General features: G+C 36.3%; 1 protein-coding gene across 1 annotated transcript in view; it reads right to left on the bottom strand.

Moving 5' to 3' along the window:
* The window catches only part of LOC127447331 (polycystic kidney disease protein 1-like 2), a 33,551-nt gene extending 8,043 nt beyond the window's left edge, over positions 1 to 25,508 (bottom strand). Inside the window, exons 1-18 of the mRNA XM_051709147.1 lie at positions 25,182 to 25,508; positions 23,751 to 23,912; positions 23,454 to 23,566; positions 21,067 to 21,129; positions 20,732 to 20,878; positions 20,508 to 20,611; positions 20,286 to 20,403; positions 19,699 to 19,827; positions 16,753 to 16,966; positions 12,556 to 12,737; positions 12,238 to 12,468; positions 9,175 to 9,276; positions 8,896 to 9,074; positions 5,831 to 5,965; positions 4,733 to 4,935; positions 3,122 to 3,303; positions 2,880 to 3,015; positions 1,393 to 1,588 (exon numbers count right to left, since the gene is read on the bottom strand). Of these exons, the coding sequence (XP_051565107.1) occupies positions 1,393 to 1,588; positions 2,880 to 3,015; positions 3,122 to 3,303; positions 4,733 to 4,935; positions 5,831 to 5,965; positions 8,896 to 9,074; positions 9,175 to 9,276; positions 12,238 to 12,468; positions 12,556 to 12,737; positions 16,753 to 16,966; positions 19,699 to 19,827; positions 20,286 to 20,403; positions 20,508 to 20,611; positions 20,732 to 20,878; positions 21,067 to 21,129; positions 23,454 to 23,566; positions 23,751 to 23,912; positions 25,182 to 25,506 (2,921 nt within the window). The 5' untranslated portion in view covers positions 25,507 to 25,508. The remainder of the gene's footprint in view (positions 1 to 1,392; positions 1,589 to 2,879; positions 3,016 to 3,121; positions 3,304 to 4,732; positions 4,936 to 5,830; positions 5,966 to 8,895; positions 9,075 to 9,174; positions 9,277 to 12,237; positions 12,469 to 12,555; positions 12,738 to 16,752; positions 16,967 to 19,698; positions 19,828 to 20,285; positions 20,404 to 20,507; positions 20,612 to 20,731; positions 20,879 to 21,066; positions 21,130 to 23,453; positions 23,567 to 23,750; positions 23,913 to 25,181) is intronic.
* Between the last annotated feature and the right edge of the window lie 1,720 nt (positions 25,509 to 27,228).

The raw sequence follows: 27,228 nt of genomic DNA, 5'->3' as shown, positions 1-27,228 counted from the left end.
TTTTTGTTTTTCTGTTTCAAAAGTGGCTTTTTCTTTGCAATTCTTCCTATAAGGCCTGCACTCCTGAGTCTTCTCTTTACTGTTGTACATGAAACTGGTGTTGAGCGGGTAGAATTCAATGAAGCTGTCAGCTGAGGACATGTGAGGCGTCTATTTCTCAAACTAGAGACTCTGATGTACTTATCCTCTTGTTCAGTTGTACATCTGGCCTTCCACATCTCTTTCTGTCCTTGTTAGAGCCAGTTGTCCTTTGTCTTTGAAGACTGTACTGTACACCTTTGTATGAAATCTTCAGTTTATTTATTTTTTTGGCAATTTCAAGCATTGTATAGCCTTCATTCCTCAAAACAATGATTGACTGATGAGTTTTTAGAGAGTTTCTTTTTTTGCCATTTTTGACCTAATATTGACCTTAAGACATGCCAGTCTATTGCATACTGTGGCAACTCAAAAACAAACACAAAGACAATGTTAAGCTTCATTTAATGAACCAAACAGTTTTCAGCTGTGTTTGATATAATGGCAAGTGATTTTCTAGTACCAAATTAGCAATTTATCATGATTACTCAAGGATAAGGTGTTGGAGTGATGGCTGCTGTCTAGATTTGATCAAAAATGACTTTTTTCAAATAGTGATGGTGCTGTTTTTTACATCAGTAATGTCCTGACTATACTTTGTGATCAGCTGAATGCCACTTTGGTGAATTAAAGTACCAATTTCCTTCCGAAACAGCAAAATCTGTACATTATTCCAAACTTATGGCCGCCAGTGTACACACACACACACATATATATATATGAATTAAAAATATAAATATTCAACCATTATTGAAACTGTTACCTATAAAATCAATCAAAAATGTATCTGTAAATACTGCAAAAAGATATTATAACACAGTAAACACTCTGTCATTCATTCAATACATTTTAAATAATTGGCTGGTCCCTATATTAGATTACACAGTTTTCTGCTGTATTTAACTGTAGATTTTAATGTAATCACTGTTTTCTTCATATTCAATGTCTTTAAAGCTGTTTATATATATATATATATATATATATATATATATATATATATATATATATATATATATATATATATATATAAATCACACCAGATTTTCTACACATTCAAGAACTCTTGCCTCTCAGACAGTGAATACAGATATCTGACAGCTACAGGTCACTAAAGTGCCTGCAGAGGCACTAAACCCAAACTAAATCCATAACTACTGTAGATACTGTAGGCCTTATAAAATATTAAGAAAAATATCAAATGTTTAAAAAGCAGAGGAATTCACTACAGGGACATTTTTACCCACAGATTTTAAATATCTGGGGCATTTTTGTCATTTTTAGGATGTTTAAGAGTATTTGGAGCAGTGTGCTGACTTTTGGTCAGTGTGCCTGAGAGACGCTATCTCTGCCTTCTTCAGCAGAATATCTACTGTTCCCCGTGCCTGCCGAAGCTCTTCATTGAGGAAATAGCCCTTTTCTCCCACATGCTCCAGCAGACGAGCGAGGTGGCTCAGAGAGTAGAACACAAAACGGCTGCAGTAAGACCAGTGAGGGTCGCCAACAGTTTCAACTGAGTGAAAACACACAACCCGAGTTATCATGAGTCCTTGTATATTAAAAAACAAGCATGTGCAACAGATATTTAGCAATAAGTCAAGGTCAGTTACTCATATTTAAACAGGAAATAAAATAAAATACTTCTGTCTCTTTCTTATGCGCTAGCACCTAATACTACTCTAGCCACCTTGAGAGCTTGGCAATACAACCAGAGACTATTTAGCAGAGACGGGCCATTTCTATTGAAATGAATGGGAGAAACTGGAACCAAGGAGCTCTAGCACCCAACAGTCAATGGATGTAGAAAGGAAGTCCCAACTTACAGGTAAAAGAGCCAATCACCTTTTAGATACAGACATCACCTGTCAATCATCTAGAGAGCATGCGCATTAACTATACAAGCTGGGAAAATTTAGTTTTTTAGCGTAATCTGAAGTAAAAAAGCACAATTAATGATACCAGCGTTGTCAGATTTTACAGATGATTTGAAATATGTTCTTTGATCATAATCTTGACCAACCATTTTTGAGATTTCTGTGTTCTCCCCTTCAAATAGATAGGAGCTGCACTGGCATGACTGGAAATAGCCTCCGGGAGCGCTCCAAAGATGGCCGACAGTGGACTGACTTGCTAGAAAGACTTTGGTACAACAGATGTTGTTGAACTTTGTAGATGTTGTTGAACTTTGTATTACAAATTGCTTGCTATGTTCCTCATTGGTAAGATGCTTTGGATAAAAGCGTCTGCTAAATGTAAATGAAATTATACATTTTAAATATAAAGGTGCTGTGAGTTTGGGGCAGGACTCTCTGTTTGCCTGACCAACGTAAGACAGAGGAAGTGTTCAGGAAACCTGTTGAAAAACAGTCATTATTTTTGCCATTTCATTGGGCAACACTAGTGGCACAGAAATTACAAAACCGAACTATTATAAACCGAACCATTATAATGAGATGTGTCTGACTAATAGCAAGATTTAAAGGAATATGTCACACAAAACAACAATCATTTACTCACACTAATGTTGTTCCAAACCCATATGACGCCACAGCCATCAAATCTCATTCGTGCTTCAGACACCCCCCCCCCATGTAAAATCCAGGGACTATTTCTCTTCCCAGTTCGCCCCTGAAGACGGCTTCAAATTAAATAGGCATAAACTAAAAGCCAAACACATTTTTCAAGCAAACGAGATCACTTGAAATATTGAATATCCTCTTGAGTGATGAGTAACTGACTTTGACACAATGCTAAATATCAAGTACACTTTCATTAGAAATGAAATGTAATACTGATAAAGGAACCTTGCATAATCTCAATGACGTCATTCACTTTATTTAGAGCCCAGAAAATATCTCCACTTGTCTCCGGTTTAATCTCTTTGGCGGCCAGCATGTTTTTGGGGCTTTTGCTGAGGTGAGTCAACAGCCCGGTGGTTTCCTAACAGTAGGAACAGAACAGAGCACTTGTAACATAATATTCTGTCCACTGACGAGTATTATTAGAGAGAGCAATAATAATGTGACAGAACTATTGCTACAAGAACCTGAATGATTGTATTCATGGACACCACAGCAGCTGGCGCTGTGCTCTTGGAGGTCTTCTTTTTAAGGAGAATGCGTGGCTTGATGTGACGGAAGATCGTAATGATGAGGATGTTGATGGGGAACATGAAAAGGCCGCTCTCTATCGCTACCATGAGTTCCTGCCAGGTTAGCTGGAAAGAGCCTGAAAAAAGAAATAATCAGAAAATACATATTTTGTGTACAAAAATTAGCAGGAAAAAAAAGCACTCATATGATATGGAATCACTTTAAAATTATATTAATTATTACAAACATTTTTAATATTTTTTTTTTTAGTATTATACAATTGTATTTTTGCAATTATACAAGTATTATATACACAATTTTATATACGTATATTTATAAATAGCTATTTATAAACACAATTAATATAACTAAATTAAATATAATTTAATTATTTTTTTTAAATACTTGTAAATAATTCTAATCTAATAAAAATCCTAAATATAGTATCATAAATAATAAACAATAATTATTGTAATAAATTATTATTAAATAGTTACCAATAATTTTTATTTTATAATATTATGTTGAATACAGTATACACTCAGAAAAAAGTATTTAGTCCTTTAAACATTTAAATAAAACAATTAAAGTTTTATTAATTTAGTATTTTTTTTTTTTTTTTTTTTTTTGGATTGTGTGTGTGTTATGTGGGACCACAGGGGTGTTCGTTAGGGGTCAGGGTGGGATTGTATTATTAGGGTTTAAATGTAAAATGTTGATTCTTTATATATGTGTTGAGTTTTTTCCACTGTCATGTGCATATGAATCAATAAAAATGTTAATTGCAAAAAAAAAAAAAAAACTGGGATGGGACAAGTCATTTTAAAATCAGGAATAATTGACACATTGGTCTTCAGTATGCTAAAACCATTAATTTAGTTTTTTTAAAGATTACTCAATTCAATTTGATGAAAAAAAAAAAAATTATGAAACTGAAATGCATAAATCTTAAAATATTTTTTGAATAATATTTTATTCCAAAATCCACATTGAAAATCTGGGATTCAAAGTCTAATATAAACGTGGAAATGAACGTTTTAGGATTTTGAAAAGTTTAAAACAAATGTTATGATGTAAAATGATACTGCACTAAAAAAAAAAAAAAATTCAATTCAGCTTTTCATAAAAATATTTAGTCTGATAATAAAATTTGTCATTTGATTTTTTTTCTACATTAATTAGAACAATGCAATATAGAAACAATTATACAATTAGAACCCCCCCCCGTATGTTATTATAAATTAGGCTATGTTTTTATGTATTAACGTAAATTATTATATAGAATTTATATTATAAATTATATAAAAAATTATATAAATTTTAATGTCATTGTACATGCTCACATCTAATGAAAATACACTGATGTAATGTGCATGAGAGAACAAATCATATTCTACAACATGATACAAAATATCGGACTTTCTCTTGTTTAAAACATGATGCATTGCATTAAAACATCATAGTGGTGTTGAAACATCACATTTGAGTATTGCTTAATTCCAAAAGATGAAAGTCTGATGTCAGAAAGGCTCTATTTTGAAAGTGCCACAGGGAAGCCGTCCGACCTATCTTCAGGATGACAGGAGACTCTTGATCAGTGGGAAGGTTCCAGAACATGATGTTAATGGCCATGGTGCAGAGCAGCAGAGACATACAGCACGCCACTCTCTGAACACGCGTGAATGGACTGCGCCGCGGGGGGTCGACGATTGACACCCAGATGTGCTCGTCCCGGAAGCCAGAGGATGTTCGGGTCTGGAAGATATTGCTGAAATGGGGGTTTTGTAGAGAAAATACATGCATCAGTAATCACTTTTTACATCCTAGTCTCATGGAATGAACCTAACTATAACAAAAACAATTTTATAACTACTTTTACATGCCAGGTTTTACGTTTTGCTGCAGTTTTCTGGTGAAATTACCACTAGAGGCACAACAACAACTGTGCATATTATTCAATTTCACACAAATCATGAGTACAGTGGCTGATTTATAAACACTTATTTTTCACACTATTTCTCACACACTGTCATGTTATGACATCGAAACACTTACTGTAACGCATCATTTAAAAAAACGACACATTTTAACACTTATATTACTAACTGACCTACATTAACACAATTATTCCAATGTGATTAGCTTCCACGGTAGCTCACCTCATAGAGTATTGGACTATAGTATGTAGTTCGAGACCAGTCAAGTACGCAAGCTGACACGTGAGTTGAGAGTGTCATTTAAGCAGCAGGAGATAATGTGGTTGCTTCAGAAAATGTGCTTTTCAGTTTTCATTTTCTTTTTTGACACTTTTGGTTAGGTTTAGGTAAAAGTGTTAGGTAAGGGAGGTATGTTTTACTCATTAAAACCTCCATCTTATATTCACCTGAAAAACCTCATCTGATTACGACACAATTTCACTCTCTTTTGGCGCCCCCCGCTGGACATTTCACTGGGAAACTGCAGCCAAACGTGCAATAAGGCACGTAATTTCATTAGCAAAAATGTCAAGTAATTTTCATGAGATCAGGCTGATTTTAAATATTTTTAAAATATGCATTTAAGAGGATAGTTCACCTTAAAATGAAAATTCTGCAATCAAATCGCCCTTATGTTATTCCAGATTTATTTTTGTGCAAACTATCCCTTTAAGGTCAAGTACCTACCCAAAGCTTGCAATTTCATTACTCTTGGCAGCGTTAAAGGTCCGCTTGCACATCTCTCCTCTCAGCCAGGTGCGGCACAGGAAGTGTGTGACCTCCTGAGTTTGTAAATTCTGCACCGTCACTTTGTCCAGATACCTGAAGAAATACTTTGCAACGTAAGACATTTGCAACATAATTAATTCAAAAGCCTTAGTAAAATGCATTCTTTTTTTCACCCATCATTTCATCTCAGATTATTTAAAGATGATTTTTGAGAGTAAATTAGCGTATTAGATGTTCTTTGATGAATTCAACATGTTCATTATCAGATTATGAAATTTTAATATCAAACTGCCTTCAAGAACTATCAAACATAAACTGAGGGTTGGGTTTTTTAATCTAAAGTATCATTGTAATTTAAATAAATTTTAAGTTTCAATAAATGTTTATCAAAAAGTGTATTTATTAGTTTATTTGGAAAAACTCTGCAATAAGGTTGTATTCAGTTATAATAATAATAATAATAATAGTTAATTACTACATATGCAGATAAATTTTTTCCATTAAATGCTTAATATGTTAATGTTACTTAATGCAATATGAACAAACATACAAAAAATGAACAATAGTGTTTTGATAAATTAACATTAAAGAAGATTAACTCTGTAAATGCCTGTAAATGTTCATGAGTCCAAACAAGTTTACTAACGTTAGTGAATAACCTTTTTGTAAAGTGTCACCATTTATTTATTCATTGACAAATAATTTATATAAATGTCACCATTTTTAAAAAACATTTCACTATTTTAATCACTTTTTAGCTTTTAGCTTTTTGCAATTGACGTAAATAGTTCTGTGTAAGTTTTTAAAATGTTTTGGTTTTCAATTGAAAGTATCATTCACACTTCAATACATTTGAGGTTTCAATAAATTTCAGGCAAAACCTTTGAAAAAAGAATATTTGTTGATTGACAAATAATTTTTATGAATGTATGACAGTGTCTACTTTTAGGTGCTAAAACTGGTTACCATGTCTTTTAGATTTTTTTTACTGTTTTAATCACCTTTGTGCTTTTGTGCAGTTCACTTAAATAGCCCTGTGGTGTGACAAAAACATTTATTAAATTAAAAATAAATACAAAAATATCATTTATAATATTTGTATATTGAACATACACTTTTGTCACTGTAAGTCATTTTTTCATATATTATTTCACATTCAAACACACACACACACACACACACACACACACACACACACACACATATATATATATATAGATATACAGTATATACAGGCTATATACTCAAAAGTTTGCATACCCTGGCAGAAACTGTGAAATTTTGACATTGATTTTGAAAATATGACTGATCATGCAAAAAACTGTCTTTTATTTAAGGATAGTGATCATATGAAGCCATATATTATCACATAGTTGTTTGGCTCCTTTTTAAATCATAATGACTACATAAATCACCCAAATGGCCCTGATCAAAAGTTTACATACCCTTGAATGTTTGGCCTTGTTACAGACACACAAGGTGACACACACAGGTTTAAATGGCAATTATAGGTTAATTTCCCACACCTGTGGCTTTTTAAATTGCAATTAGTGTCTGTGTATAAATAGTCAATGAGTTTGTTAGCTCTCACGTCTGCACTGAGCAGGCTAGATGCTGAGCCATGGGGAGCAGAAAAGAACTGTCAAAAAACCTGCGTAACAAGGTAATGGAACTTTATAAAGATGTAAAAGGATATAAAAAGATATCCAAAGCCTTGAAAATGCCAGTCAGTACTGTTCAATCACTTATTAAGAAGTGGAAAATTCAGGGATCTCTTGATACCAAGCCAAGGTCAGGTAGACCAGGAAAGATTTCAGCCACAACTGCCAGAAGAATTGTTCGGGATACAAAGAAAAACCCACAGGTAACCTCAGGAGAAATACAGGCTGCTCTGGAAAAAGACGGTGTGGTTGTTTCAAGGAGCACAATACGACGATACTTGAACAAAAATTAGCTGCATGGTCGAGTTGCCAGAAAGAAGCCTTTTCTGTGCCAATGCCACAAAAAAGCCCGGTTACAGTATGCCCGACAACACCTTGACATGCCTCACAGCTTCTGGCACACTGTAATTTGGAGTGACAAGACCAAAATAGAGCTTTATGGTCGCAACCATAAGCGCTATGTTTGGAGAGGGGTCAACAAGGCCTATAGTGAAAAGAATACCATCCCCACTGTGAAGCATGGTGGTGGCTCACTGATGTTTTGGGGGTGTGTGAGCTCTAAAGGCACAGGGAATCTTGTGAAAATTGATGGCAAGATGAATGCAGCATGTTATCAGAAAATACTGGCAGACAATTTTCTGCACGAAAACTGTGCATGGGACGCCCTTGGACTTTCCAGCACGACAATGACCCTAAGCACAAGGCCAAGTTGACCCTCCAGTGGTTACAGCAGAAAAAGGTGAAGCTTCTGGAGTGGCCATCACAGTCTCCTGACCTTAATATCATCGAGCCACTCTGGGGAGATCTCAAACGTGTGGTTCATGCAAGACGACCAAAGACTTTGCATGACCTGGCGGCAATTTGCCAAGACGAGTGGGCAGCTATACCACCTGCAAGAATTTTGGGCCTCATAGACAACTATTACAAAAGACTGCACGCTGTCATTGATGCTAAAGGGGGCAATACACAGTATTAAGAACTAATGGTATGCAGACTTTTGAACAGGGGTCATTTCATTTTTTTCTTTGTTGCCATGTTTTGTTTTATGATTGTGCCATTCTGTTATAACCAGCAGTTGAATATGAATCCCATAAGAAATAAAAGAAATGTGTTTTGCCTGCTCACTCATGTTTTCTTTAAAAATGGTACATATATTACCAATTCTCCAAGGGTATGCAAAATTTTTAGCACAACTGTACTACTGTCTACTATGTGATTTTGTTTAGACTGGATAAAATACAAAAGGAAAATAGTAAGTGACATGACATACACAGCTCATTTTCAAGTGTACTCTGTTGCTAACTTGCTATGCAAAAATAAGAAAACGCATGCAAAAGCAAGGACATGCAAACAAACACCTACCAGTCAGGGTTTCCTCCAGAGTTGTCATGCGATATATCAATGCTCTGCAGTTCTCCGATAGAGAATGGCATGCTCAGCAGGAACACATCCACCCCTCCTCTCTCAAACACAGGCTTCTCGGGGTCAGACAGACTGCAAGTTTCACTCGCCCCTTCTGCGAACTGGAGTGTCACCATTACCTGACAAAAGAGTAAGGTTTTAATAATGCACCTTCTACATACAGATCATATCTACAGACATAGATAACCATACTATATATAAACACCATGTTTGTATCACCTTTGCAGTGGTGCCTGCCTTTCTCCTGTGACCCGTCTGCACATTTATGAGGTAGTTGTATTGGGCACATGGATGGTTGTCTTCCAAAAGAGTCATCTTCCGCTGTGGGCACAAATAATTGTCCACATTTTAGTATTCAGAGTTTGTAAACAGGAAGTGTATCAATATTTATTATGTAACTAAAATTACAGTGAATCAAGATTCCGATGGCATTGAAATTCTGTTATATTAGAAACTCTTTGGAAACACAATACATAAAGAGGATGAATGCAAATGTAATAATATGTTCAACTAGAGCGTATGTGCAACTAATCAGGGCTGCGTTTCCCAAAAGCATCGTAAGCCTAAATAGATTGTAGAAACCGCCAATGGTCTCTACGATCAACTTAATCTTGTGATGCTTTTGGGAAACGCAGCCCTGAGTGGTGCATGCTCCTAAGCATGATGCTAACATGTTGTGGATGTTTGTCAAATTGTTGCTAGCCTGTTGCTAGGGTGTTCTGGGTTGTGTTTAGTACATTGCCATGTGGTTGCTAGGGTTTTTCGAATGTTTTTAAGCTAGTGTGTTCTGGGTAGTTTTTTTAGTAATTGCAATGCGATTGCTAAGGTGTTTTGAGTAGTTTAAAGCACGTTGATATGCGGTTGCTAGGGTGTTCTGTGTTTGTTTTTGTACATTTCTATGCAGTTGCTAGGGTGTTTTGAGTGGTTTTAAGCATGTTGCTATTCGGTTGCTAGGGTGTTCTGGGTTGTTTTTAGTACAAAGCTATGCAGTTGCTAAGTTATTTTGAGTGGTTTTAAGCAAGTTGCTAAGCGGTTGCTAGGTTGTTTTGGGTTGTTTTTAGTACATTGGTATGCGGTTGCTAGGGTGTTCTGGGTTATTTTTAGTACAAAACTATGCGGTTGCTAGGATGTTTTGAGTGGTTTTAAGCATGTTGCTGTGCAGTTGCTAGGGTGTTCTGGGTTGTTTTTAGTACCAAGCTATGCAGTTGCTAGGGTACTTTGAGTGGTTTAAAGCATGTTGCTATGTGGTTGCTAGGGTGTTCTGGGTTGTTTTAAGTACAAAGCTACATGGTTGCTAAGGTGTTTTGAGTGATTTTTAGCATGTTTCTATGTGGTTGCTAGGGTGTTTTGGGTTGTTTTTAGTACCAAGCTATGCAGTTGCTCGGGTGCTTTGAGTGGTTTTAAGCATGTTGTATGCGGTTGCAAGGGTGTTCTGGGTTATCTTTAGTACAAAGCTATGCAGTTGCTAAGGTGTTTTGAGTGGTTTTAAGCATGTTGCTATACGGTTGCTAGGGTGATCTGGGTTATTTTTAGTACAAAGCTATGCGGTTGCTGAGGTGTTTTGAGTGGTTTTAAGCATGTTGCCATGCTGTTGCTAGGGTGTTCTGGGTTATTTTTAGTACAAAGCTATGCAGTTGCTAAGGTGTTTTGAGTGATTTTTAACATGTTTCTATGCGGTTGCTAGGGTGTTCTGGGTTGTTTTTAGTACTAAGCTATGTGGTTGCTAAGGTGTTTTGAGTGATTTTTAGCATGTTGCTATGCGGTTGCTAGGGTGTTCTGGGTTATTTTTAGTTCAAAACTATGTGGTTGCTAGGGTGATTTGAGTGGTTTTAAGTATGTTGCTATGCGGTTGCTAGGGTGTTCTTGGTTGTTCTTAGTACCAAGCTATGCGGTTGCTAGGGTGCTTTGAGTGGTTTTAAGCATGTTGCTATGCGGTTGCTAGGGTGTTCTGTGTTGTTTTTAGTACAAAACTATGCAGTTGCTAGGGTGTTTTTAGTGGTTTTAAGCATGTTGCAATGGTCTATTCTTAAACCAGTATAATAAACGTTAATTAAAACATTTATTAAAATGGTTACATTCATTGTGTTTGTCTTTACTACAAAGCAGGAAAAAAGAAAATGCATATTCATTGCTGTGTTTGAGCTTTAGTAATGGCTAAAATGTATTTTAAGATGAATACTGACAGTAATAAAAGTATGTCATTATATATAAAAAATGTGTTATGGATGTGGGACTGTTTATTTTGCACTCCCTTGTTTTTATTTTTTATTTTACACACTTTAATTTCATAACATAATTCCATCAAATTGAATTTAGTAATCTTTAACAAAATAAATAAAAAAATAAAAAAACAGAATATTTTAAGTTTTATTAATTTAGTTAAAAATTACACAATTCATTTATCTGGAATTTTGTTAAGTAATTAAAATCCGTATCTAAAAAATAGGCTAAAATATGTTTTGAGTGTACTGATATTACTGTTGGATTGAAATGCTATACATGTGGTAATTTCCATATCGAACAATGAGTAAACAATCATAAATAATATGTTTTATTTCTTGATAATGGCCAGCAATGTTTTTCAGTCACTGATTAAATGTCCAGGAATTTTACAGGGCCAAGGTGGCAACCCTAGTTGCTATGTGGTCGATAGTGTTTTGAGTAATTTTAAGCTAGGGTGTTCTGGGTTGTTTTTAATACATTGCTATGCGGTTACAAGTGTGTTTTGAGTGGTTTTAGGCATGTTCCTATGCTGTTGCTAAGGTGTTCTGTTTGGTTGCTAGGTGACTGCCTACTGGCCCAAGACATAAGAGCCCATGCCAAAGTATATGATTTTCTGCTCACTAGATATGGCTCGGGTGCTTCCTTCAAAGAAAGTCTACAGGATGTTTTGCCATTTTATCATTAACCAGAAAAAAAAAAAAAGTCTGTTCACCAAAAGTACTAGAACACCTCTCCTTGTCAAACTGCATGATCATTCATGTCCGTTAGGGTTGGGTTAGGGTTATTCAAACATTACATGCCAAAGTTGAATGGGGTTTGTCAAAATCCCACATCCCACTAGTGACACATACCTTAGCAAACACCACTAACAATATTAACAATGTTCAGGACGTATGGCAGTCCATGGGTTAGACGTATAATTTAGCATTGTTGGAGGTAGTTAATACATTGTTGATTATACTTCATATTATTTTGTAAGTTTGAATGCAATATGAGTGGTATGCATGCATGTTCGGTATGGTAGGTAAGCATGCACCTAAATATAAGAGTGTACCGTACCGTTCGGAGAGCTTTGCGGTCGGCATACCAGGCCCACATTATGCCCATCAGGAAGAGAGCAAAGAAGCAGCTGAGTAGAACCACCACAATATAGTTCTCATTGACTGTGGCAAACAGAGCTGCTGTCTGGGACAAATCAACCTGGTTGGGCATCACAAAGAAGGAGCTCCCAAAGAACGTTGTGTGATTGCACAAACAGTGAGTTAAAGTTGGTTTTGTAAGAGGGCCAACCTGTTTGACAGATATTAGACAGTGAGTTACAAACATTATAAAGACACTGTGCAACTCATGCACATTGCTACCAGATCATTGTCTTACCATGCAGCCCTCTCTACTCCAATCTCCAAGATCTGTGTCCCAAAACAGGCACTTGGTTACAAAAACAGAGACATTCATGGCCAGTGTGTCACTTGCTGTGTAATTCACTGGTGCTATTGCCACTTTCCACATCCCATAACCCTCCTCCCTCATCTCCGGGGTGATCAGCCAACGGTAACCCTCTATTGTGCAAATAATGCAGAGTGAAAGTGGAAAAGTGAATCTCATGAAAACATGTGCAGGTCACATTTCACCCCAAAAATACAATAAAATTAGAATTTATATTTTGAATACAGAAAATTGAGCCTACTTTTTTTATTTATTTTTTTTATCCCCTTTTCTCCCAATATTGGAATGCCCAATTTCCACTATTTAGTAGGTCCTTGTGGTGACACGGTTACTCACCTCAATCTGGGTGGCGGAGGACAAGTCTCAGTTGCCTCTGCTTCTGAGACAGTCAGTCAACGCAACTTATCACGTGGCTCGTTGTGCATGACACCGCGGAGACTCAGCATGTGGAGGCTCATGCTACTCTCTGCGATCCACGCACAACTTACCATACGCCCCATTGAGAGCGAGAACCCCTAATCCCGACCACGAGGAGGTTACCCCATGTGACTCTACCCTCCCTAGCAACTGGGCCAATTTGGTTGCTTAGGAGACCTGGCTGGAGTCACTCAGAGCCTACTTTTTTTTAAAGAATTATAGGATTGTTTGCATAGTGACATTATTTTCATGACAATTAAGCAAATTTGGCCCTCAATTACTCGTTATCGAATTGTGTCATGTTAACATTTGAGTTTTTGTAATTCCCATTGTTTGCAATGGTGATTCATATTAGATTCTCATTACTGTACTACAGTATCTATATAAAATATTATTTTTATATATTTTGTTATATTTATTATTTATGTATATATATATATATATATGAACTCAGCAAAAAAAGAAACGTCCCTTTTTCAGGACACTGTATTTTAAAGATAATTTTGTAAAAATCCAAATAACTTTACAGATCTTTATTGTAAAGGGTTTAAACAATGTTTTCCATGTTTGTTCAATTAACTATAAACAATTAATGAACATGCACCTGTGGAACAGTCGTTAAGACACTAACAGCTTACAGATGGTAGGCAATTAAGGTCACAGTTATAAAAACTTAGGACACTAAAGAGACCTTTCTACTGACTCTGAAAAACACCAAAAGAAAGATGCCCAGGGTCCCTGCTCATCTGTGTGAACGTGCCTTAGGCATGCTGCATGGAGGCATGAGGACTGCAGATGTGGCCAGGGCAATAAATTGCAATGTCTGTACTGTGAGACGCCAAAGACAGCGCTACAGGGAGACAGGAAGGACAGCTGATCGTCCTCGCAGTGGCAGACCACATGTAACAACACCTGCACAGGATCGGTACATCCAAATATGGCAGGATGGCAACAACAACTACCCGAGTTACATCAGGAACACACAATTCCTCCATCAGTGCTCAGACTGTCCACAATAGGCTGAGAGAGGCTGGACTGAGGGCTTGTAGGCCTGTTGTAAGGCAGGTCCTTACCAGACATCACCGGCAACAACGTCGCCTATGGGCACAAACCCACCTTCGCTGGACCAGACAGGACTGGCAAAAAGTGTTCTTCACTGACGAGTCACGGTTTTGTCTCACTAGGGGTGATGGTCAGACTCGCGTTTATTATCGAAGGAATGAACGTTACACCGAGGCCTGTACTCTGGTGTGGGATCAGTTTGGAGGTGGAGGGTCCATCATAGTCTGGGGCGGAATGTCACAGTATCATTGGACTGAAATTTTTGTCATTGCAGGCAATCTCAATGCTGTGCGTTACAGGGAAGACATCCTCCTCCCTCATGTGGTACCCTTCCTGTAGGCTCATCCTGACATGACCCTCCAGCATGACAATGTCACCAGCCATACTGCTCGTTCTGTGCATGATTTCCTGCAAGACAGGGAGGTCAGTGTTCTGCCATGGCCAGCGAAGAGCCCGGATCTCAATCCCATTGAGCACATCTGGGACCTGTTGGATCGGAGGGTGAGGGCTAGGGCCATTCCCCCCAGAAATGTCTGGGAACTTGCAAGTGCCTTGGTGGAAGAATGGGGTAACATCTCACAGCAAGAACTGGCAAATCTGGTGCAGTCCATGAGGAGGAGATGCACTGCAGTACTTAAAGCAGCTGGTGGCCACACCAGATACTGACTATTATTTTTGATTTTGACCCCCCCTTTGTTCAGGGACACATTATTCCATTTCTGTTAGTCACATGTCTGTGAAACTCGTTCAGTTTATGTTTTAGTTGTTGAATCTTTTTATGAGTTTATATACTGTATATATATACACTGGCGGACAAAAGTTTGAAATTCTTAAACTACTTCAAAGAGTTCTCATCCAAAAAATCCTCCACACAATGACAGCTTTGCAGATCTTTAGCATTCTAGCTGTCAGTTTGTCCAGATACTCAGGTGACATTTCACCCCACACTTCCTGTAGCACTTGCCATAGATGTGGCTGTCTTGTTGGGCACTTCTCACGCACCTTACAGTCTAGCTGATCCCACAAAAGCTCAATGGGGTTAAGATCCATAACACTCTTTTCCAATTATCTGTTGTCCAATGTCTGTTTCTTTGCCCACTCTAACCTTTTCTTTTTGTTTTTCTGTTTCAAAAGTGGCTTTTCTTTGCAATTCTTCCCATAAGTCCTGCACTGAGTCTTCTCTTTACTGTTGTACATGAAACTGGTGTTGAGCGGGTAGAATTCAATGAAGCTGTCAGCTGAGGACATGTGAGACGTCTATTTCTCAAACTAGAGACTCTGATGTACTTATCTTCTTGTTTAGTTGTACATCTGGCCTTCCACATCTCTTTCTGTCCTTGTTAGAGCCAGTTGTCCTTTGTCTTTGAAGACTGTACTGTACACCTTTGTATGAAATCTTCAGTTTTTTGGCAGTTTCAAGCATTGTATAGCCTTCATCCCTCAAAACAATGATTGACTGACGAGTTTCTAGAGAGTTTCTTTTTTTTGCCATTTTTGACCTAATATTGACCTTAAGACATGCCAGTCTATTGCATACTGTGGCAACTCAAAAACAAACACAAATACAATGTTAAGCTTCATTTAACAAACCAAATAGCTTTCAACTGTGTTTGATATAATGGCAAGTGATTTTCTAGTACCAAATTAGCAATTTATTATGATTACTCAAGGATAAGGTGTTGGAGTGATGGCTGCTGTCTAGATTTGATCATAAATGACTTTTTTCAAATAGTGATGGTGCTGTTTTTTACATCAGTAATGTCCTGACTATACTTTGTGAACAGTTGAATGCCACTTTGGTGAATTAAAGTACCAATTTCCTTACGAAACAGCAAAATCTGTATATTATTCCAAACTTTTAGTTGCCAGTGTATATACCGTGGTCTGTTCTAATACTCGATTCTGATTGACTGAAATGCATGCATTTCAAACCGTTGAATGCACAGGTAGTTCCTTTCATTCTTCTTTCAGTTATTACAATTTTGACAAGGCAGGATATAGCAGCACAAAAAAAGTTTTTCTGCATTATGGTAACAACATTTGGGGCGGGGGGGGGTGTTAACTGGCATGATTTTAATGTCACAATGCAAAAATCTTAATGGCCCTTAAATAGGTTTCATTTTATTTTAGCATTTAAACTTTAGGCATTTTTTCTTATTTCTTTCTGTTCAGATTTCTGTGAGATTTACCCGAAAATAATTTTTTTAAAGCCAGTTTCAGCCAGGTCTCCTAAGCAACCAAATTGGCCTGGTTGCTAGGGTGGGTAGAGTCATGTTGGGTTAACCTCCTCGTGGTCACTATAATGTGGTTCTCACTCTCGGTGGGGTGCATGGTGAGTTGTGCGTGGATGCCGCAGAGAACAGCATGAAGCATCCACACGTGCTACGTCTCCACGGTAACACGCTCAACAAGCCATGTGATAAGATGCACGGATTGACGGTCTCAGACGCGGAGGCAACTCAGATTCGTCCTCCACCACCTGGATGGAGGCGAGTCACTACGCCACAACGGGCATTTTTGGGCATTCCAAATTGGGCAGAAAAAAAAAGAAAGCTTTGTTTATGATTTACTCTTTATCTTTGACTAATGGTAACAATGTTCCTTTAATTTTACGGGTAAACATTATATGTTTTGTCTTTCAGATGTTACCTTTGTAGGTTACAATAGCACTTATGTTGCTGGAGTTTCTGTCTTGGGGTGGGTACAGGTTAAACTTGAGAGTTGCGTTTTTAATTGGTATTGCTGTAACAATCACAGTCACATTTGTATCTGTGATGTTGAACAATATGGTGACAGCAAACGCCTTTTTCCAGGTTATATCCACAACTTTGGGCTCAACAGCATCGGGCCGAGGCAGATATATCTGCACAAAGAGATGCAATTCAATATATATTACTGTACAACATAGTAATATAAGTACATTATAATTCATATAGTTCCAAAGCAGCTTAACAGAGAATAGTGTCTTACAACCTCCAGTGAGAAAATTAAAAGATTCTGTGTTCAGTTTTATGAAATTCAAGTTTTCACATACTTTAAAATACAGGGGTGTAAAGTAATTGAGTAACAATACTTAAGTATTATACTTAAGTATTATTTTGGGCGGATTTTTACTTTACTCAAGTGCAATTCAAACTGAATACTTGTAATTGTACTTAATTACATTTCCAAAGAAAAAATAGCACTGTTTACTCCTTACAATTTTTGGAAACTTAAAAAGTACTCATTACATTTTTGCAGATCATTTTCTTTCGTCTTACTGGACTGAAGCCACCTTTTCACTGCATCCGACAAATGACAGACCAGAGGTCAGTCATTTCAAACGGAGTATCGCACGGTGCCTGTGTGGAGTTCCGACTGATTTGAGCTTCGGGTATATTGAAATATTTGTGCGACTAGACCGTATGCGACTGAATGTGATGTATTCATTCAAAACTAGAAGCACGAAGTGAGAAACACTGACGGTTTTTGTTCTACACTTTATTCTAAATGCCTTCTCCTTCTACAGATTGGACAGTTATAAAGTCAAAAATGATCATTCACGTTGCAAATATGTATAAAAACAAAAGGCTTTTGTAATTAAATGTATAGATGTAATTTATTTCTACACTTGCCATCATATTTAAATCATATCTATGAATTTCTACTCCCTATTTGCTGATTATTATAGTTGTTGTTGTTATTATGCAACTATTAATTACAATAATAACTATAAAACCAGCAATGATAATGATGATAATCCTAATAATAATAAAAATAACATAATTTGTATTGAATTCATCTGTCTGCACAACAGCAAGGCTTGGTAACAAACCTTAGAAAACAATTCACAAAACCAACAGTATTACTAACATTCTTCAAAGCTCATTTAGATTATTATTATTATTATTTTTATTTTTTAAATCTTTCTCTATGTCTCAAGGGGCTGGGTGCTCTGACATCGCAATTTGTGAGTGCCTTCTCCAATGCAACCAAGTTAAAAACCTAATTTTAGTGCAGCGGTTGATTGATCGGTAGAACTTTTGACTAGAACTCATTGGTTTCACTTGACTCAAACAGTCAAAAATCTATCATAAAAGTCTATCTACTGTAATTTATGTACCATTATAATAGATGCTACATCCCTCAGTGCCCTAGTACTTATAAAATAAAAACAAGTATAACTGATAAAAATAGATAATGACAGAAATTTTACAGAGTGACGAATAAAGACATTTTATTGGGTAACCTCTGACCATGATGCCACACAAACATCCCTAATAATTTAATCTCAGCACAAAACACCACTAAAACGTGCACATCCACGTCAAAAAGCTCAAGTGACCGTGAAAGTAAATCACAAATAGGCAAATCTTCAAAGGGTGTGCATATTATCTCACTAACTCGAATGAACAGCATAACAAAACTAATCAAAATGACAGACTCCCAGTATATAGCAGTCATTGATATCTAATACAACCAATGAGTCAACAACACAACACCTCAACGCAATGGCATAAAATGAAATGATGAACGGTGCACTTTAACTAACCTAACCATTAGCACATTCGAACAAAAAAAAATTGCTTTTAAAACTTACCAATGAAGTTTACTATGCAGGTCTGCTCTCAAGAGTGGTAACTTCCGAGGCTCATGTCAGCTGCTGACAAACAGTAAATATGATCAAAGCTTTTGATTGGCTCAGGGGCAATGGCAAACGAGCCCCTCGGGCCATCGTAGAACGCTCGTTGCACATGTGCATGACGTTCTCCAGATCTCCGTTGATTAACATTGAGGATGAAGGGCTAGCCCCACGCATAGCAAATGAAAATGATTAAAAGGCTTTTCCGCAACAGACCTTAATAATAATAGAATAAAAAATAAAAAAATCTACTTTTTTCTTGTATAATGGACATAAAACATGTTTAAGTTGCGGAAAATATATTATTTCTTAAAATAAATGTATGATGATACCATGAAATTTGCACAACAGTGCTACCTCTGGTGGGGCTTAGCCCCACTTGCCCCAAATATAGAGACGTGGCTGGTTTAGATGTCGTAATATAGCATTGTGTGAGAAACAGAGCGAAAAGTAAGTGTTTATGAACTGATAATCTTCTGTTTTACTTGTGATTTGAGTGAAAATTGAGTCTAGAGTCTAGTCTAGAGTTGTTGTAGCACTTTTAGAGTTTATTCCACCAGGAAATTGCCGTGTTATGTGCAACAGGCCACATAAAAAATATTTGGCAAAAATGTAGTTATTGTAACATGATTCTATGACCAGGTTGCAAAAGCCACTGGGGATGAAATATGACAGTCGTTGGAGATCGTAACGACTTTAAACCAATCGAATTTAACAATATCCTCTCTCACACAAACTCCTCTCTAGGAAAAAGGCTACTTTTTACATTTTTAATACTTAAGTACAATTTAATGTGAATACTTTTTGACTTTCACTCAAGTATGTTTTTGGCTAGATACTTGGAATTTTAACTGAGTAAAATTTCCACTCAGTATCCATACTTTCTCTTAAGTATAATTTCTGAGTACTTTTTACACCCCTGTAAAACTATAATAAAATTGATTCAGTTGTCAATTGATTCTGTGTGTTTTCACCTCAATGTTCTGTGTAAGATTACTGAGTTTGAGTGAAGAGTTTGTACTGGACACAGAAAAGCTGCAGGTCACTCCAGTGATGCTTTCGTTTGACCTGTCCTCCATTGGATTCTCGTAAAATTCGAAGAGCTGCAATAACAAGGTTTTATCGTCACATAATGATGTCATGGTAATTTTGGCAAAAATGGGGCAGGTATATAGGAAGATACTTTAAAGTCAACATGAAACCCATTTCACAACCCATTTTATTTCCATAATGTGGTACATTTTCAAGTGCAATGAAACATTCAGTGAGAAGGAATTCATTGGGGCATGAAATGTCTCTTAGACAGGTGTACTGTATGGAGGAAAGGGGATTAAATATAAAAGGGCTTGGTGACGTGAGCGAAAAAGGAAAAGTTGCAGACGCAGAGCAAGTTAGTACATTTTAATGAAAGATTAGGACAAACTTGGAATAATGTGCACAGTTGAATCGTTCACAATTAATCCAGGAACATGTAGTAAGGAAGTAAAAAGAGTCCAATTTAATTTCACGTTGACTTTAAGCTATCTTATTTATCTTTGAAACATCAGTGCATCAAGCATACCTGAACACTGACATTCCCAGTAGGCACTAGTTTATTCAAAGCAGGAAGATCAGGCAACTTGCACGATGTTCCACTCGCTGAGCTAATTGTGTTTCCGGACAGCATTTTGGAGTCATAGCTATTGTTGACAGAGAGAACCAGCTTTATGAATGCGGAGGGCATTGCATCAAAGACAAATTATTTTATATAATACATTTACCCAGTAATCATTCATTTAATGACCTGTTGACAACAATGGTGCCTGTTGGAACTTCCATGGCGATGTTCCCTGAATTGGGCAGAGCCTTTGTGTAAATGTGACCGGCAAGAATAATGAGTTTCTCAAGCTGTTTGATGGATAAAAAAAATTTCCACCGATGAAAAGCTGTTACAGTGTAAAACATTCATCTATTTGGAGAGGTACAATCAGCCTCCCATTGACCCATTGATATGTTAACTTCACTTACATCACCCATGTCCTTAGGTGCACATTCTTGCGAGTACAGAAGCATGGCCGAAGTGCTGTTGATAATTTCCTCAATCTGGGTTTGACTAGGAATGGATCTAGCAGAGATCTGTGCTACATGATTGTATATAGTTTGCAGGTATGCCAACTAACAGGTTAAAAAGTAAAAGAAATGGAGTTACGGTATGTCTGGGAATGAAGAACAAAGTTTAACTGTATGCTTACAGTAAGACAAACAGAACTTGGTATTGGTAGACAAGCTTTTGAAGCAATGAGAATGTGGTCAGTATCATTATGATTCTTTCAATTCATTATTATATGCATTATATACATTACCCTGTAACTCTCTGACATGTAATCTGTTGTCATCTCCAAATCCTTCAATATACTTCTGGTTTTCTGCAAGATTCACAAGAAGGTTGTTGAATTGTTCTTGAGATTGTAATTTGTTGCTGTACGTCTACTCTTGAAAAGAGTTTTAAACATTTAAACAACTCATCAAGACCTGCAGTAGCTTCTATTACAATCTTTGTGATTGCGATAGAAATGTCAATGCCAAATTAAATAAATAATTTAAAAAAAAGAAATGCATTTTTGCTTTTTTTGTTTTTATTTAAAATGTTTAAAATTAAAACTCAAAATGTAATAGTCATTAAATAAATTATTCATTATACTGGGTAAAAGGATAGGATATTGCATAAAATCTCAGGACGAATATTTTAGAGATCATAAGGGTTTAACTGACAAAAACATTTGGGAATGTACTATTTACTATCTCTGTACTTGAATGATTAGATTTTGAACATCTATGTGTCTTTTGTTCTCTAGTAGGATGATGGTAGTATTGTGAGACCTGAGCTGGTAGCGCTATTTTGGAACAGGCAATCAGGCGCTGAGATCTCATACAGTATCTCCATTGTGCTTTTGGAGGCACCACTTTCAGGGAATGTTTAGTCAGTGCACTATACATTGCTTTAGATCAAAAGTCTACCAAACTATGAACTAACATAGGCCTACCTTTAGGTAAAAGTTTTTTTGTTTTTACTGATTTCAGTTCATTTAAGCCATGTTTAGACAGTGTTTGACTAAAATTGGTTTTTTACTTAGGAAATATCTTCACTTAATGCAAAGAAAGACATTGAAGCTGCGGGGCTTTTTTCTTTTCTTTTTTTTTTTCCATTTTATGTTATACTGTATCTCTTCAAAAAACAGTTTTGTTTGAAAATAAAGGTATAAGTCTCTCACTTTCATCTTAACTTGTCATTACATTTATTACATTCTTAAACCAGTATAATGGGCAATTTACTGTGTTTGAATTGTGGCAGCTCTTTTGGGAGAGGTTCCTAATCCTTACCCCTAATAGAGGGATAGTATCGTATATAGAATTTATGAACAACCATAATCAACAAGTTGCTTCCGAATGTTCAGTACCCTGACATTGACCCCCATTCTGCCGAATTACTGACAAGCGGCATCATTTTTGCATTAGTTCAAATGTGTTTACCTTTTCTTGTGGCATAACCCATAGCGCACTGTCATTGTCAGCAGCCTCAGAGACACGTCTTGTGTCCGAAATCATGTACTGTCAGAGTCTGTGTATTTAATAAAGGACGCGCTCGGTCGGTTAAAACAGTACAAACTTTAGGTATGCATGCGAGTAGTATGAAAAGATTTCGGACATACTTCATCCTGGGATGTTGGTATTGACACGTGTACTGAATATATGACATAATAATAACAACAACAGAAATAATACTCTGCTTTTGTTAAACAAGTTAATCTCAATCGTCAGCATTTGTGGCATAATGATGATTACCACAAAAATTTATTTAGACTCGTCCCTCCTTTTCATTAGAAAAAGCAAAAATCGAAGTTACAGTGAGGCACTTACAATGAAAGTGAATGGGGGCCAATTTTTGGACATTAAAATACTTTTTTAAAAGTATAGCCACAAGTGTTTTTTACTGTGATAAAATCACTTACAAACCTTTTCTGTGTAAAGTTATAGCCAATTTTACAACTTCGTTACCATGAAGATGTAATGCCAACAAACCCTAAAACAACTGTGAAAATGACAATATAAACAACTTTACAGCTCAAATAATACATGAGTTTTATCAGAAGAACTAATGTAACATCTTGCATTAGAACATGCTTTTGATGGCCCTCTTTGGAAATTTCATCCGGAAACTGGAGCTCACACTAGCCCATATGTTCAACAACACTTCCAGCTACGGCCACTGGGGGCAGTCCTTTGAATTTCAGTAAGCACAGACCGATTTCATCTGAAGAACTTTCGACCTACTGTCACCTAATTCACAGTGAGATCAGTCCGGTGATGAACAGGATGGCTAATGTCAGTCCCACACGAAACGCTTCACAAAACGTCAATGGAACAGCTCATCCACTCTGTCATCATTTACTCACCCTCCTATTGTAACAAACCCATATCACTTTCCTTCACCTGTGGAACAAAAAGCCTCAGTCTCAAACACCTTTAAATTTCACTGCATCTACTTTTCCTACAATGAAAGAGGATTGAACTCCTTTAGATTTCAATGAAAGAATAAGAGTCATATGGGTTTGGAACAACATGAGGGTCAGTAAATGATTGCAGAATTGTTATTTCTGGGAGAACTATCCCTATAACCCCTTAAAGACCACCTTGCTGAAGAAAATACAACTGAAATAAGATTCTCTTAAAAATGTGTAATCTCACAAACCTCCAACAGTTGGACAGTATCTCCTATTAATGAATTCAGTGAATTTATTGTACCAGTCAGATCTCTGCGGCTCCTTTTCTTTGCCTCTTTTGGAATCACATGTGTGTTTACATCTGTAATGGCAGAACTACAGTATTACATTCTATTCTCTTAAAGGTTTAGAAAAAGTTTACAAAAGAGATTTCACTGATCTGTGTGTTAATGCAATATAATTCTAATACTCTGATTCAAATCATCAAACAATATTGTTTTATGCAACTGTTGTGTTAAGAGGTGTTTTTTTGTTTGTTTTTTTACCTAGTGTGCAGATTGAACCAAAGCTCATGTTGCAGTTGGGTGTGGTCACCAGCTGAAATGGATCTGTGACCATGTAGGTGCAATCAAGGTGATCCGGATTGTTGACTTCACGATCATCACTTTTAACTGGGGAATCTGAGACATGTTTTGTCAACTCAGAGTCTGTGAACACACCCAAACTCATATTTCAAAAACTGTCCTCAAATTCCATAACTCTATATACCAGAACACAAAATATCAAATTCACATTTCTCCAATATGCCTTCTTCAGTGGTTCTTTGCATCACCGTAGGTTCTTATGATCAAGAACCATTCTGAACTCAACAGTGTTCTTAAGTTGACTGTATGGTTCTTTGGAGATTGAAACAGCTCTTGAGGTTACAAACTAGGTACTTCAGATCATCGTATTGGTTTCTGGGTTACTTAAATGTTCTTTTTGGAACTTAGGGCACTTAATTTCACTACATTTATGGCTAGACTGTGCCAGAATGCCCTTGTCCTCCACTGAAAATGGAGTGTTTCGGAAACACTCTCCGTTACCGCATACTTTGGAAAACTGAGTCTTCAAATGAAAATGGATTAGTGTGAATGTGGCTTAAAAAATTCTCAACAAAAAAACATTTTGGTTCTAATTGGAAATTTTAAGAGAAAACAATATGGTATATACAGAACAACATATGAAGACATGCATCCAGACTTGACCAACTACTGCACTCATTTCAATTTGTCCTGTTTGACGATCAAAAAAATCAATTTCTCCATGCAAACTGTTGAAATGAGATGAGAATACAACTTAAACATAAAAAAACATAGTTGACAATTTAATTATTAAAGCTATGATAGTCCAAGTCACATCTTCTAACATGAAAGTTAAAAAGCCTTTATTTCATTTCCTTTAAATTTTTCCCTCTAAAGAAAGTTCAACCACCCAAATGCATTAATGACAATTTATTTATTCACTTTCCATTTGCATTAAGGCATAATGAAAAATTACCTTAAAAGTTTTAAATCAGAAGATGCGCTTTGGACTAGTCCAAATCACATCTTCTGATTTATAAATGTTTAAGTTAATTCTTCATTTTGCCTTAATACAAATGGAAATGAGAAAAGTAAATATATATATATATATATATATATATATATATATATATATATATATATATATATATATATATATATATATATATATATTAGAGAGAGAGAGAGAGAGAGAGAGAGAGAAAATCAGTGTTTGATTGAAATACAGTCAAATAGAACATTCTGCATTTTTTCACGACAATAAGAAATGGCCCTTTCAGAAAGTATCCTCTTAGCGTTTTCAGATTGGATTCTGCTTGTTGCTGGAATTGCTGAACTCAGGTCTGAATTTTCCTGTCATAACGTATAGAAGTACCGAGGCTCTACAGATGGAAATTTGTGGACTGTACTCACCACTGATGGAATGTTTATTCATCAAACCGTGACCGACCCACAATGGTCCAGTTCCTGTGGACAAGCTCTGTAAGCACTCCGTAATCTCCTTCATATCTCTCAGAAGATGACCCCCTTGATTTTCACAGCTCTTTTGTGCCTGAGCCCAGGGCATAAACTCTGGATTAATCTTACATGCCATTCCCCTATTGACATTCTCCTGAACTCTCCTGCCATAACCATTATGCTGGAGTCCATTTTCCTCTTTTTCATCCCCACAAGTAACAGGTGGCAACAAAGCAATTGAAATCCAACAAAAAACGAGCACCTGCTTTGAGACAGCCATGGCTGACGATAGCTGACAATGACCTGCACTTCAGTGAAGTTTGAGTGGACTGGAAAACAGGGAGACTACGTATATCTTAGGCAAATCCAGGATCTCACTTTGTGAAAACAGTGAATGTGAACTAATTTCATTAGGGAAATGGCAGCAGGCACTGAAATACATGCAAAATCTGACTTTAAGGCAAGACTCTCCATTCCAGAAGCCTCTCCTACATTGTTATCCATAAGATTTCACAGATTTCTGAAATAAAGACACCTTATTTTGAAACCAAAGACAAATACAATGTCTTTTGTTTTGTTTGTCTTTTGAGATTTATTTGTTCCCTTTCTATTTTGTTGATTTATGTATTAGTATTTATGGTTGTTAATGCTTTCTATGTCTTTTTATCTGTGTATTAATGTACAGCACATTGGTCAGATATCTGTTGTTTTTAACTGTGCTTTAAAAATACATTGCCTTGCCTTTTGTGCTCTTATGAAGATGAGATTCACTTTCATTCTCTGTTTTATTGTTCAGTTGGAGTTATGTAAAAGAAAAGAGAAGGACAAGTACTGTGAATGTACCATGGAACAGTGATGGTATCAGATGGCAATACTTTGATACATACAGTATTATGGGATTGAATAATTGCCATACTTATGTACTATTGTATTTACATGGTGCTCCAATGGTACTACTACCATTACATATCCAAACAACCATGCTTTTGGTACTTTTTTAAACTTACTTTCCTTAGTTACCCATTTGAAAGGTATAGTTCACCCAAAAATTTAAATTCTCTCATAATTTACTCACCCTCATGCCATCCCAGATGTGTATGACTTTCTTTAATCTGCAGAACAAAAACAAAGATTTTTAGAAGAATATTTCAGCTCTGTTGGTCCATAAAATGCAAGTGAACGGTGACTAAAATGTTGAAGCTCCAAAAAGCACATAAAGGCATCATTAAAATAATCCATATGACTCCAGTGGTTTAATCCATGTCTTCAGAAGCGATCATATCATTTTTGGGTGAGAACAGACCAAAATGTAACTCCATTTTCATTGTACACCTTGCCATGGCAGTCTCTAGGCACAATCATGATTTCAAGCTCAAATACACTTCCTAGTGCATGATGCATGTGCAGAGGGCTAGATGGCGTTAGGAAGTGTAATCGAACTTGAAATCATGATCACCAAAGAGACTACTGTCAAGATTTACAGTGAAAAATAAGTAATATTTTGGTCTGTTCTCATCCAAAATCGATTGAATTGCTTCAGAAGACATTGATTAAACCACTGGAGTCGTATGGATTACTTTCATGCTGCCTTTATGTGCTTTTTGAAGCTTCAAAGTTTTGGTCACCATTCACTTGCATTGAATGGACCCACAGAGCTGAGATTTTCAGTAAAACTTTCTATGAAGCCCATGTTTATAGAGCATTGTAAAGGCCATATAAATGCATTCTAATGCATTAGTAATGCCTTATACACCTTAAAATATGTTATAACTGCTCATAAATAACTGTAACCACAAATATAATACATTATAATACAAATCTATTCATAGTTTAGTACCTAAGAGTGTGATGCATTGTAATACAATCAACATCTAATTTTATCTGCAGAAGTTATAATTTACTATATTTGTATTATACATTTTAGGTCTGCTTTAAGTGCCAAAAGCACTTGCCAAATGTCTTATAAATATCCAAACGATATTTTTAAGTTGTTAAAAGACAT

Source organism: Myxocyprinus asiaticus, chromosome 1 (genome assembly GCF_019703515.2).
Source record: "Myxocyprinus asiaticus isolate MX2 ecotype Aquarium Trade chromosome 1, UBuf_Myxa_2, whole genome shotgun sequence".
In the NCBI taxonomy this organism is placed as follows: domain Eukaryota; kingdom Metazoa; phylum Chordata; class Actinopteri; order Cypriniformes; family Catostomidae; genus Myxocyprinus; species Myxocyprinus asiaticus.
The sequence above is the reverse complement of the archived record's forward strand: the minus strand, read 5'-3'. Positions and strand labels throughout refer to the sequence as shown.